Source organism: Zootoca vivipara, chromosome 2 (assembly GCF_963506605.1).
Source record: "Zootoca vivipara chromosome 2, rZooViv1.1, whole genome shotgun sequence".
Lineage (NCBI taxonomy): Eukaryota > Metazoa > Chordata > Lepidosauria > Squamata > Lacertidae > Zootoca > Zootoca vivipara.
In genome coordinates, this window is record NC_083277.1 from 8,570,962 (window position 1) to 8,584,369 (window position 13,408).

Sequence of the window (13,408 nt, forward strand, 5' to 3'; positions counted from 1 at the left end):
ATACAGCAATATATACAGACATATCCAGACACAAGCTCATTAAAAGACATCAGAGAGAATTTGTTGACTTGCCATTTAGAAACTTTATTTTTGGAACAAAGCCTTTAATCAGAATTTGACGAACAAAGGAGATATAAGAGGACTGAATACCAAATAATTGGACAGAGAATAAGATTATTTTTTAAAAAAATGCCTCTTGTGGGTTAACAACATGGAAACTTTGCTGCAGAAGATGTGAGCCACAGAAACAATGGCTGATCAGATTGAGAATAAGGATTGATAATATTAGCTTGATAAAATTAGATTGATTAGATTGATAAATTAGCTTGATTAGATTGATAAAATGCAGAGACAGGAATGAGGATGATTATCTGTAGACATCTGGAACTTGGGAATATATAATTGGTGTACTGTTGTTATTGTAATCAGGACCATCTTAAGCATATCTGGCACCGTGGTGCAAATGTTTCTCCTGCCCCCCCCCTTTCCCAGAGTTGTCAACTTTTTAAGGCCGGGGGGGGGGCCTACCCCCATCCCAGGAATTCCGTTGGACAAGAGCAGTGGCATAGCAAGGTAAGATGGCACCCGGTGCGGAAAATTTCTTGTCAACTTCCACCCCTGAAATTCTTAAAAGAAGGAGAAATAAGATACTCACAGTGGAAAGTGTTGTTTTCTGGTTTATTTACCTAAAAATCACTTAAAACCTTTTTTCCCCTAACTTTGTTCTCTGCTATTTTTGAAATCACATCATCAAAATCAATTCCTTTTGCTAGACAAGATGACTAAACCAGAGAGCTTTGCCAATTCCAACCTGGGGGCGCTAGGCTGCCCCAGAAGTCCTGCCATGCTATGTGTAGAAGTCCTGCCATGCTATGTGTTGCATCAGCAGAAAACATTAGTTGAGGTTACTGCCTTGCATAAAGTTTATTTTATCCCCGCAGCAGCCTTGGTTCAACCTTAACAAAGGTCCTTCCCGCATCCAGCCCAGAACCAGCACCAGCAACACCCAGCATCTTGGGTCAGCTGCTGGAGTTCCCCTATTGTTTCTTCACAATTAATTTCCACAATTAACCACAAATAAAAAAGAATAAAAATAGTATATCCATACAGCAATGATGTGCAGAAGCGATTTTCGGCGTCTGGGCATGCGCAGACACGATTTTCGGCTTCTGGACATGCGCAGAGGCAATTTCCAGCACCACTCGGTGAGTCCCCGTGCCATGCTGCTCCGGTTTAGCGCAACGCTCAGGGGACTTGCCGAGCGGGCGGCTCAGTGACCGGGCGGCTCATGGGCCGGATAAACGGCCTTTGTGGGCCGTATCCAGCCCATGGGCCGGAGGTTGCTGACCTCTGGTGTAGGCAATACTGAGCTAGGTGGAACAATGGTTGGAAACTTGCATTAGGAGGCTGAGGACATCTGGAAAGTGCTGCAGCTGGATCCATGCGCGATCTGTTCTCTCCTCCTACTTCCCGGCTTCCAATTTTAAGAAGTCGGCGTAGGGGCTCTCAGATGCTGCCTGATTCTGCCTGGGTCCTGGCACCACCTTCCCAGCGATCTTTGTAGAAATAGTTTCTCCTTTCAGAAAGACACAGGCATATCCAGTCTATCACAGGTTGCCTGGGGAAAGAGTGGCAGGCTCTGAGCAGCCTCAGTTTCCCCCACCTGTGAGACTGGACCAGCTGGGCAACTGGCTGTCATGTTCACCCCCCACTCCAAAAAAAAAGGGCAGCACCAAAGGAAGGACATGATTGTGACTTTATTGCATTGTATCAATTTTTTAAAAAGGAATTTGTCATGTTTGTCCTATTTATATTTATATGCTGCTGTCTTTTATGTCAGGGATTGCAATGATGCTGTTTGTGATTATTGTGAAACACTTTGAGCTCAACGTTTGTTTTTGGACTAGCGAAATACAAATATTAAATCAAATCAAACCCTGCCTTTCTTCCTAACTTGCCTTTTACTTTGCATTTTTTATTCAACATTTTTTAAGGTGCAGAGGGTGACAGTAGACTACAACAGCCCTGCTATGTAGTCTGCTCTCTATACTGCACGGCGGGCAGCCTGAAGGAGTAACATAGACAACCCTGTTGTGTGGACCATTCAGTGGATTTGTAACTGGCTTACTGACCGAACCCAAAGGGTGCTCATCAATGGCTCCTCCTCATCCTGGAGAGTAGTGACTAGTGGGGTGCCACAGGGTTCTGTCTTGGGCCCAGTCTTATTCAACATCTTTATCAATGACTTGGATGATGGGCTTGAGGGCACCCTGAGCAAGTTTGCAGATGACACCAAATTGGGAGGGGTGGCTAATACCCCAGAGGACTGGATCACACTTCAAATTGACCTTAACAGATTAGACAACTGGGCCAAAGCAAACAAGATGAATTTTAACAGGGAGAAATGTAAAGTACTACACTTGGGCAAAAAAAATGAAAGGCACAAATACAGGATGAGTGACACCTGGCTTGAGAGCAGTACATGTGAAAAGGATCTAGGAGTCTTGGTAGACCTCAAACTTCACATGAGTCAACAGTGTGATGCAGCAGCTAAAAAAGCCAATGCAATTCTGGGCTGCATCAATAGGAGTATAGCATCTAGATCAGTGGTTCCCAACAGGTGGTCCGGGGACCCCCAGGGGTCCGCGAGCTATGCCAGAGGGGTCCTCAAGATCCTATTAGAATAAAAAATATATTAAATATATTTCGTATGATAACAAATTTTTTGTTTTGGCCGCTTCCTGCATGAGCAGAGTCTAGCGCAAAACTAGAATTAGATAGAGGCAGTAGTTCTGCTGTATGCCGCAAGGACTACAAGAAACTTGGAGATAAGGCAATGAAAAAGATCCTTCCATTTGCAACCACATATCGGTGTGAGCAAGCATTTTCTTCCATGTGTTTCATGAAAAACAAATATAGGAATCGGTTCGACATGCGGTCGGATTTCAGAGTGAAAGTTTCAAGTTTGGAACCTAATATTTCAGAAATAATGGACTCAAAGGACAGATTTAACTCATCTCATTAAGAACTGAAAATTAAAACTAACTGTATACTGATGGAGTACTCTGTTGTAACTGTAAAAAACGTCTAAATATAAAATATAAAAAGACTCTTAATTTGGCTCTCACTTTTTAATTTTAGGATTAGGAATTAATGGGGGTCCTTGTCACAATAGCGGCTCGATGAGGGGTCCTCGAGAAAATTTTGTTGGGAACCCCTGATCTAGATCAAGGGAAGTAATAGTACCACTGTATTCTGCTCTGGTCAGACCTCACCTGGAGTACTGTGTCCAGTTCTGGGAACCACAGTTCAAGAAGGATACTGACAAGCTGGAACATGTCCAGAGGAGGGCAACCAAAATGGTCAAAGGCCTGGAAACAATGCCTTATGAGGAACGGCTTAGGGAGCTGGGTATGTTTAGCCTGGAGAAGAGAAGGTTAAGGGGTGATATGATAGCCATGTTCAAATATATAAAAGGATGTCATATAGAAGAGGGTGAAAGGTTGTTTTCTGCTGCTCCATAGAAGCGGACACGGAGCAATGGATTAAAGCTATAAGAAAGAAGATTCCACCTAAACATTAGGAAGAACTTCCTGACAGTGAGAGCTGTTCGACAGTGGAATTTTCTGCCAAGGAGTGTGGTGGAGTCTCCTTCTTTGGAGGTCTTTAAGCGGAGGCTTGACAGGCATATGTCAAGAATGCTTTGATGGTGCTTCCTGCTTGGCAGGGGGGATCACACATCCAAGCAACGGAGGAGTGAAATGCTAACACCCCTTGCTAAATCAAAACTCCCGTCCATTTAGGGCAGAGTCAGATTTTCTCCCATTCAAAAATGACAAGGAAGCCTATGAATGAAAATGTTACAGTATGAATACCACAACTTACTAGACAGTGTGTGTTTTTGTTATCAAAAGCATGGGAAGCAATCAAGGAGCCTTCGCTGCTCCTTGAGAAAACTTTCAGCAAATGCAAAGGACATATTGCTTTAAAAAAAGATCACGTGGTCACTCTGTTTCCGAGTCATTTTCAGGAAGGGAAACTCCCAGTGGTTGAATGGTGAGGGAGCCATGGCTGCTGCTGGGGGTCACATCCAGAATCTTTGTGATGAAGCCACTTGCTCCATCTGCCTGGATTACTTCAAGGATCCAGTGACCATCCCAGAGTGTGGGCACAACTTCTGCCGATCCTGTTTGATCGAGTGCTGGGGGGAATCGGAGGCAGAGGCTTCCTGCCCTCAGTGCAGGCAAAGAGTCCGGAGAAGGAGCCTCATTCCTAATCGGCAACTGGCAAACTTCGTAGAATTAATCGAGAATCTCAGGGATCAAGGAGGGAAGGCGGAAGAAGGAAAAGGGAGACTCTGTGAGAAGCATCAGGAGCCCCTGAAACTCTTCTGCAAGGAGGATGAAGCCCCCATTTGCGTGGTGTGTGACAGGTCCAAGGAGCACAAACATCACGAAGTGATTCCTCTAGAGGAGGCTTTCGAGGAGTACAAGGTAGGAGATCCCTGGATCTTAATGTGGAGAAATAACTGTAGATTCTTCTTGGGAGGTTTTCTTTTTAATTCTCGGGTCCAAAGTAGGCATGGCATGAATTGGTGGTTGTTTATTATGTAAAACGCAGCCAAGGGGAAGCCTGGGGGCTCCTGGGATGGCTGGGAGGAGGGAGTTGAAGTCTTTCTCTCTGCCAGGGGGACAAAGGGATCTTCCCTTGAAATAATCACAGCAAGATTTGAATTGGGACCGTGGCAGAGAGAGAAAGGGTTAACCTCATCCGCATCCCCCAGCAAGGTTGCTTTGTACAAATGAAGAACACTACAAATGTAATTTGTACATACACAAGTACCTGTAAGTACATGTCTCCTTTTGGCTAAGCAGGATGCCGCCTCAATGCCCTGAAAGGCAGAGAACAGCAAGGGATCAGCTGCGGGGGTGGGGGCTGGTGGCCATGAATTGACCAGATGGTGCAGAATCCCCACCAAGTATCTGTTGGATGCAGATTTAGGAGTGGGGGGTGGAAGCATCTACTGGTGGGGAACACACTTATTCTGGGTGTGCTGTGGGGCTTGTGCAATGAGGTTTCAGCGGGGGGGGGGGGGACCTGAGGATCTCCTCGCACCCCAAACGGCAAAGGACTCAGTGGTTCAGAGTACAGTAGCATCTGCAAATACTAGGGGAAAATATGACTTTGCCATGACAACTCAGAACTGGACCTGTGCTATTATACATAAAAATAAAATCCTCATTCTGGATCCTGCCTTAGTCCTTCCTCCTCCTCCTCTACCCATGCCTCCCTGGGACCTCAAGATGAGAAGGCAGGCTAGAAGTCTCCTCGGAGAAGACAAAGGAGCAAGCGTGGCTGCCTTTGCTCTTCTCCAGACTATTTAGTTAGACTAGAAAACTTTTCCATCCTAGTCCTGCAGTGGTTTTCAACCAGTGTGCTGTGGCACCTTAGGGTGCCTTGAATGATGCTCAGGGGTGCCTCTGGCAACGCTGGCCTCTGTCCCTCTTTCCTTCCCTCCCTCCTCGGATGCCATCTCTGCCTCCCAAAGGCTTGCACAGCTGTTTGTTGCAGCAGCCCTGGCTACAAGCTCCGCAAGCGAATGGTGTCTCTGGGGTTGGCCAGGGGGGGTTGCCTGCCAGGAGCTGAGGTGGCCTCGAAGTAAGCAAGCAAACTGGCAAGGAGTCAGTGCTGTTGGGAATGGACAGACAAGTCCCAGGACCCAAAAAAGTTGAAAATCTGTAGACTTTTATTTCCTCCAGTAAACTACTTTGCTATTACAGCAAGTCCACCAAGCCCAAGAAGCCAGTGTAATATTCATCTCTCTGTGTCTCAATCAAACCTGAGTTTTTCCTTTTCTCTTTAGGGAGAGATCTGTCACCACCTGAAGATTCTGAGGAAAGAGAGAGAGGAAATTCTGGCCTATCAAGCAGACCTGGACAAGGAAAGCAAAGACCTCCTGGTAAGTGTCACTATTGTTACTAGTGAGGGAACAAGCACTTGAAGAATCGAGTCAGGACTGCGGAGGGATGAGGAAATCTGCCCAACCATTTCTCATTTTCCCATGTCAGTTTGTTTATCAATTTATTATTATGAAAATGAATCAGATGTTAGGGTAGCTACCTCCTTGTATAAATATTTTGATATGTACTTTACCCTCATAAATGTACCTCCCATTGTCATTTATTATGTGAAAAGCAGTCACGGAGAAGGCTGAGGACTAGTGAGCTGAGAAGGTGGAAGCAGTTCAATTCAAATCCAGATTTACCATAAATATTAGTAAAGAATTATCTTTCTAAATGTATGCTCTTATTCATCTTTAGGAAACGGAGGCCATTTTGAACCTTTAAAGAAAACAGAGGAGCTATGGGGGGAAAGTCTGCACTTTGTCCTCCTCCTCCTCTGTTTCTGTTGCCTTCTTACACCTAAATGGCCCCAGTCTAAACTGAGAGGTGTTTTAAGTCCATGAATGTTCTCTGGACAATTTAGAACTCTGATTGTGCCATGCCCCAAAACATGCAGGGAATATCCGTAGCTAGGGAAAAAAGCTCCTTCTTTTAGGCTGTAGCCCTCTACAAAATAGAAGTCAAATGAAACAGCAATTAAAAATCAGAAGTGTCCTCCCTGTGGAATTCTCATATTTCTCTTCCTGCTGTTTTGAAGGCTGACCATCTTCCACACTCAGACCTCCTCTTTTCTTGCAGAAATTAACAGAAACGGAGAGGCTGAAGACTGTGGAGAAGTTCAGACAACTGCGCCAGTTCCTGGAAGAAGAAGAAAAGCGTCTCCTGAATCATGTGGAAGAGGTGGAGAAGGAGATTGCAGGGAAAAGGGATGAGCAGCTGGCCAGACTCTCCAGGAATCTCTCCTCCCTTGAGAGGATCATCCAGGAGATGGAGGAAAAGTGTCAGCAGCCAGCGAGTGAACTCCTGCAGGTAAGACGGTGGCAGGAACAGCCCAAGGCTCCAGGAAAAGGCTGCCTCCTATCCTTTATGTGCCCCTTTCATGTATACAAGGAGTTCAGGGGCTCAGTTGATGGAGCCTCTAGTCAGATTTGTAATGGACAGGAAGACCCAAGAGACCTGGGATGCTTAACTCACCAGAATGCAGACTAGAGATTCTTCTGTGGTCTTGATGGAACTGGAGGTGGTTTTCTGCTCTATGCTGAAGATTTGTCTCAGAATGCCTTCCCACTTGGCAATGCTGCCTTCCTGCCCTGTGCTGGGCTTCACCAAGGATGCATTCAGGCCTCTTTCCAACATGAGCCAATCTCTTGACCTAGCTTCTCTTCCAGTTCCCTCCACAACTTCTGGGTTGATCCCCTTCCCCATGGATCTAGATTGGCCCAAAATGGTGCTCAGTCACAGTGACCAAAGAGCAAGACAGAGGGAAGTGTGGATGAGCCCAAAGATACACAGCTGCTTTATTACCCCTTTGGAGGCATTTTATGCTGCAGGTGCTTTTTTTATTTCCAGTTAGAGAATAGAATTTGAAATTTGGGGACTTCTATGGAATACTATTTGGGACAGTGCCCTGGTAGGATTATCCTGTAGGCTTACTTATGTCTGAATTGCACAATGCAAACTGCATTTAAATTAATAAATTATAATCTAAGACAGGAGATGGGGTGGAATCTTCTCTTGAACCCACAAATGTGAAATTCCCTTAAAAGCTGGTGAATTTCCATAAGCATTAAAAATAATCATTGCAAACTGATGTGGAAATGTTGAGAACTTGATATTGGAAAAATTCATAATATCAGATTGGAAAAATAAAAGCTGTGAGAAATGAAAACCGGCTGATTCCACCATCCTTACCCAAAACCTTGGCATGTACAAGGCAGAGTGACATCCAAGGGCCAGGGTCTGAGGGGGCTTCCTAGTGTGGCCTGTGGTGTGCAGTAAATTCCCTTCTCTTTTTCCCTTTAGGATGTGAGAAGCACCTTGCAGAGGTAAGTGGATCTGGCTCATTCCCATTAGCATCCCTCCATGAGGCTGGAGTGCAGGAACCTCAAACATGGCCCTCCAGGGGTTGCAGGGGAGAGACTGTAGGACTCACTCCCTGCAGCATCTCACGGGTAAAAGTTGAGCCCCCTCTTTTGAACTTGTAGCCCCCCCCCCAATTCTACCTCCAAGGTTCAAGGTCAACTGCCTCCTCCCTCCCCACATCACTTCACACAGGGATAGGGGGCTCTTTTCTTTCTCTTGCACTTTCTGTTCATGGACTTTGTGGTAATTTCAAATATCTAGAAGAGAAAGTCCCAAAGATGCTTGGGAAGAGCTTAGGAAATACCAATAGATTTCCATGTCCAACTAGAAGCCCCCCAACTCTGGTAACTCAGCCCCTTTGAGGCACTTAGGGAGGGAAGGTCTGTTGGTCTAGAATAGGTGGGTTCTTTTTCATGGAAGCGTTTCCAGCATGAGAGGCTGAAGGTGGTCTGGAGAGGGGGGTGAAAGTCAGGTTGTTTCCTGCCTCTGGAGGGAGAGTCCCATGGGGCATGGAGTTGCACCCTTCCTGGGTGAGAGGGGGGGGCAGGAAGGGTGGAGGTTATTCTCCTTGAATGCTTGGCAGCTTTGAACATCACTCACATCCTCTGGAGAGGCTCAGGGATGGAGAGATGGCAGGCATTCCATCTCAGGGCTTTGGTTCTTACATCCTGGGACCTTCCCAGAAAGTTGTTATGGGGCAGCATCATTGGAAGCCATGGGAGCCCTAGAGTGGTGTCGCTTGGGGTTACATCTTGTCCCTTGTGCTGTTTAGCATCCTTACGAAGCCACTGACAGCTGTCCTCAGGGATTTAGGACTGAGGTCTCCCCAATCTGTGGTGGACACCCAGCTTTATACCGCTTTTCCATCTCAGTCAGGGCAGGGAGTTGAAATGCTTGGAGGTGGGTGATGGACTGGATGTGAGTCACGAGTTGAAGCTGAATCCTGAAAATTACCTATTGGGAAATAAACTTCCCCTTGGTTCATTTTATTGAAATCACCTGTAATAATTAGGGAGAAGGTGCCAGAATGGGGCCATTCATTGTTTTTCTTTTCACCAGGTATGAGAAAAGAGAGAGTCCAGAGAAGCCACTGTCTTTCCCTCCAGAACTGAGGAACAGGATCTTGGAATCCTGTGATCTAAATCACCTTGTGCAGGATACAATGAAACAATGGAAAGGTAATGAATAATGGCTGCAATAATTTCACACTGGGAATTTTATTACTTCTTCAGAAGTGAACATGCCAGGCTCTTACTGCATGGAATTTTGTAACCCCAGGATACCTTCTTTCTTGGTGCTCCAGCCTTCATTTCCTGTCCCCTAGAATGGCACATATATATTCTGACACTGGAGCTTGTAAAGAAAGCCTGAACCAGAGTCAGGATTTTTTCCTCCCATGTGCTTCTGTTTACAATTCTACAGAACCTCCTTTTCCTTTTGGTTACCAGTCTACACAATCTGGGGTTGTCCTTTGGGAGGTTCTCCTGCTCTGAATGGAGTCAAAGGGCATTAAGAAGCCCCCAGTTCCCCCTCTGTCATAGAATCATAGAGTTGGAAGAGACCACAAGGGCCATCCAGTCCAACCCCCTGTCTCCTGCTCAGGCTTGTTTCTCAGCAATGGAGCCAAGGCCTGAGCCGTCTCCTCCTCAGACGTCCCCCTGCAGCTGCCCTATCTAGGGCTTCAGCCTTCAAGATCTCCTGAGAGTTCCCACATGGAAGATGGAAGCAAGAGCACAGGAGCCTCATGGAGCACAATTCTGCTTGTTAACAATCTGTAAGATTCTTTAAAGGTTCATGAGGAAGGACTTTCCTTTGCATGACAGCTCTGCCAATACCGGGTTGTTATGTTTCACAAGTTTTGCTTTAATAATTTACTCCACCACTTTACTTGTTAAGGCTGCCTCCATCTCCCCTCTTTATCCTTTTATGGGATTCCTATTGCTCTGCCCCCCCCTTCCAGTCCTCCAATGTAGAGCCCAATTTCAGGGACAAAGTTCAGAGACCATCAGGATTTATGCTGAATGTTTTTATTCTGCTATTTGTAAGTTTGCTTTATGATTGCTGAGTTTTAAAGCTTTAGTTGTTTTCATAGATTCTTCCTATGATTTTCTTGTTTTTAATTATTTTTTCTACTATTTAATAATTGTACTTGAATTTAAGGATGCTATGTTATGAAGTGTTACTTTTGTATGGAGATTTATTTCTGGTGGAAGAGTGTTGCCCTTACACTTTATATCTTTTTGCTTCCTCAGATGCTGTGTTAAACAGAAAACAGATTCAAAAGGGTAAATTTCCAGGGGAGGAACAATTTCACAGGAGGGATGGGGACTGATATTTCATGGGTGTTGAACTGTCTGTTCCACAGACTTTGGGACCCCCATCAATGGTGTAACTCTGGGTAACAGTCCTCTGGTGGTGTTTCGGTTCTTTGTATGTCCCATGAATGAACTGGGAGGGAGTTTGAAGGCTTGGATTGGAGGCAGAGCTTGTTCCTACGAAGAACCGGCACACCAGTCTGAGTTTCACTCCTGCCTATATAGTATCCTGGTGCCCCCCCCTAATTTTATAGATTTTGCTTTATTTCATAAAATTTATATACTGCTTGATTGTGGGGAAAAGCACAGAACATTAGACTCGGATCTAAGACACCTGGCTAAACTAATCTGCAGCAGAGAATCACATACTGTAGCATTTACATACAGCCTTCTCTTGTGGCTGAACTAAAAGGACGCTGGCTCAGCTACAAGATCTTGGAGAAGGAGTCTGGGAGGGCAAGTTAACATCCCCCTGCCCTTAAGGAGAGTCCATATGCAGATGTTAAACAGTTTAATAAATTGTTCTGTGCACACTTATGTTCACAAAGATGTGAACATGAGCCCAAATACTTTCATGTGGCAAGTGAGGGAGCACTATGTATTATTATTATTCTTTTGTTGTTGAAACTTAAGAGCTTCTAGAGCCTACATAGAGTTGTTGTTGTTTAGTCGTTTAGTCGTGTCCGACTCTTCGTGACCCCATGGACCATAGCACGCCAGGCACTCCTGTCTTGCACTGCCTCCCGCAGTTTGGTCAAACTCATGTTCATAGCTTCGAGAACACTGTCCAACCATCTTGTCCTCTGCCGTCCCCTTCTCCGAGTGCCCTCAATCTTTCCCAACATCAGGGTCTTTTCCAAGGATTCTTCTCTTCTCATGAGGTGGCCAAAGTATTGGAGCCTCAGCTTCACGATCTGTCCTTCCAGGGAGCACTCAGGGCTGATTTCCTTAAGAATGGATAGGTTTGATCTTCTTGCAGTCCATGGGACTCTCAAGAGTCTCCTCCAGCACCATAATTCAAAAGCATCAATTCTTCGGCGATCAGCCTTCTTTATGGTCCAACTCTCACTTCCATACATCACTACTGGGAAAACCATAGCTTTAACTATACGGACCTTTGTCGGCAAGGTGATGTCTCTGCTTTTTAAGATGCTGTCTAGGTTTGTCATTGCTTTTCTCCCAAGAAGCAGGCGTCTTTTAATTTCGTGACTGCTGTCACCATCTGCAGTGATCAAGGAGCCCAAGAAAGTAAAATCTCTCACTGCCTCCATTTCTTCCCCTTCCATTTGCCAGGAGGTGATGGGACCAGTGGCCATGATCTTGGTTTTTTTGATGTTGAGCTTCAGACCATATTTTGCGCTCTCCTCTTTCACCCTCATTAAAAGGTTCTTTAATTCCTCCTCGCTTTCTGCCATCAAGGTTGTGTCATCTGCATATCTGAGGTTGTTGATATTTCTTCCGGCAATCTTAATTCCGGCTTGGGATTCATCTAGTCCAGCCTTTCGCATGATGAATTCTGCATATAAGTTAAATAAGCAGGGAGACAATATACAACCTTGTCGTACTCCTTTCCCAATTTTGAACCAATCAGTTGTTCCATATCCAGTTCTAACTGTAGCTTCTTGTCCCACATAGAGATTTCTCAGGAGACAGATGAGGTGATCAGGCACTCCCATATCTTTAAGAACTTGCCATAGTTTGCTGTGGTCGACACAGTCAAAGGCTTTTGCATAGTCAATGAAGCAGAAGTAGACGTTTTTCTGGAACTCTCTAGCTTTCTCCATAATCCAGCGCATGTTTGCTATTTGGTCTCTGGTTCCTCTGCCCTTTCGAAATCCACCTTGCACTTCTGGGAGTTCTCGGTCCACATACTGCCTAAGCCTGCCTTGTAGAATTTTAAGCATAACCTTGCTAGCGTGTGAAATGAGCGCGATTGTGCGGTAGTTGGAGCATTCTTTGGCACTCCCCTTCTTTGGAATTGGGATGTAGACTGATCTTCTCCAGTCCTCTGGCCATTGCTGAGTTTTCCAAACTTGCTGGCATATTGGGTGTAGCACCTTAACAGCATCATCTTTTAAAATTTTAAACAGTTCAGCTGGAATATCATCACTTCCACTGGCCTTGTTATTAGCAATGCTTTCTAAGGCCCATTTAACTTCACTCTCCAAGATGTCTGGCTCAAGGTCAGCAACCACACTACCTGAGGTGTACGAGACCTCCATATCTTTCTGGTATAATTCCTCTGTGTATTCTTGCCACCTCTTCTTGATGTCTTCTGCTTCTGTTAGGTCCTTACCACTTTTGTCCTTGATTATGGTAATATTTGTACGAAATGTTCCTTTCATATCTCCAATTTTCTTGAACAGATCTCTGGTTTTCCCCATTCTATTGTTTTCCTCTATTTCTTTGCATTGCTCATTTAAGAAGACCCTCTTGTCTCTCCTTGCTGTTTTTTGGAAATCTGCATTCAGTTTCCTGTATCTTTCCCTATCTCCCTTGCATTTTGCTTGCCTCCTCTCCTCCGCTATTTGTAAGGCCTCGTTGGACAGCCATTTTGCTTTCTTGCATTTCCTTTTCCTTGGGATGGTTTTCATTGCTGCCTCCTGTATAATGTTACGAGCCTCCATCCATAGTTCTTCAGGCACTCTGTCCACCAAATCTAAATCCTTAAACCTGTTCCTCACTTCCACTGTGTATTCACCTACATAGAGTAGGGGTATTTAAAATGAGAGTTGTTATAGCGATCCATGGTTAAGAGTAGAAGTGTCCTCTTTTTCCCTCTTCAAAATATGGCAACCCGACACTCACCTATCATGAATGTCTCATCCTCTAACTGGTAACTTTTTGAGTTATTACCCCTTTCCCCAGGGAACTAGTCTTATGGTATATATTAAATCCAAAAGAGAAGCATGGAATAAGCCGTCCTTTGTAAAATTGCCCTGCCACCTGCCTGCTCTTCCCTGGCGGTAAGCCCTAAACTTCCAAGATAGTAGGGAGGAAGGCAAAGAGATACCAAGTGGGTGAGAGAGATGGAGAGCAGGAATAAACAGGCTCCCTGCTTAGTGTGATTTTCACTTGTGTGCATGAGGGCCCAGAAGATGACCCCTG

General features: G+C 45.2%; 1 protein-coding gene across 1 annotated transcript in view; it reads left to right on the forward strand.

Annotated features, from left to right (window-relative positions):
• The window catches only part of LOC118080236 (uncharacterized), a 33,334-nt gene that overhangs the window by 17,926 nt on the left and 2,000 nt on the right, over window positions 1-13,408 (forward strand). Inside the window, exons 7-12 of the mRNA XM_060270922.1 lie at window positions 4,031-4,493; window positions 5,864-5,959; window positions 6,702-7,103; window positions 7,926-7,928; window positions 8,998-9,163; window positions 10,238-10,270. Of these exons, the coding sequence (XP_060126905.1) occupies window positions 4,031-4,493; window positions 5,864-5,959; window positions 6,702-7,103; window positions 7,926-7,928; window positions 8,998-9,163; window positions 10,238-10,270 (1,163 nt within the window). The remainder of the gene's footprint in view (window positions 1-4,030; window positions 4,494-5,863; window positions 5,960-6,701; window positions 7,104-7,925; window positions 7,929-8,997; window positions 9,164-10,237; window positions 10,271-13,408) is intronic.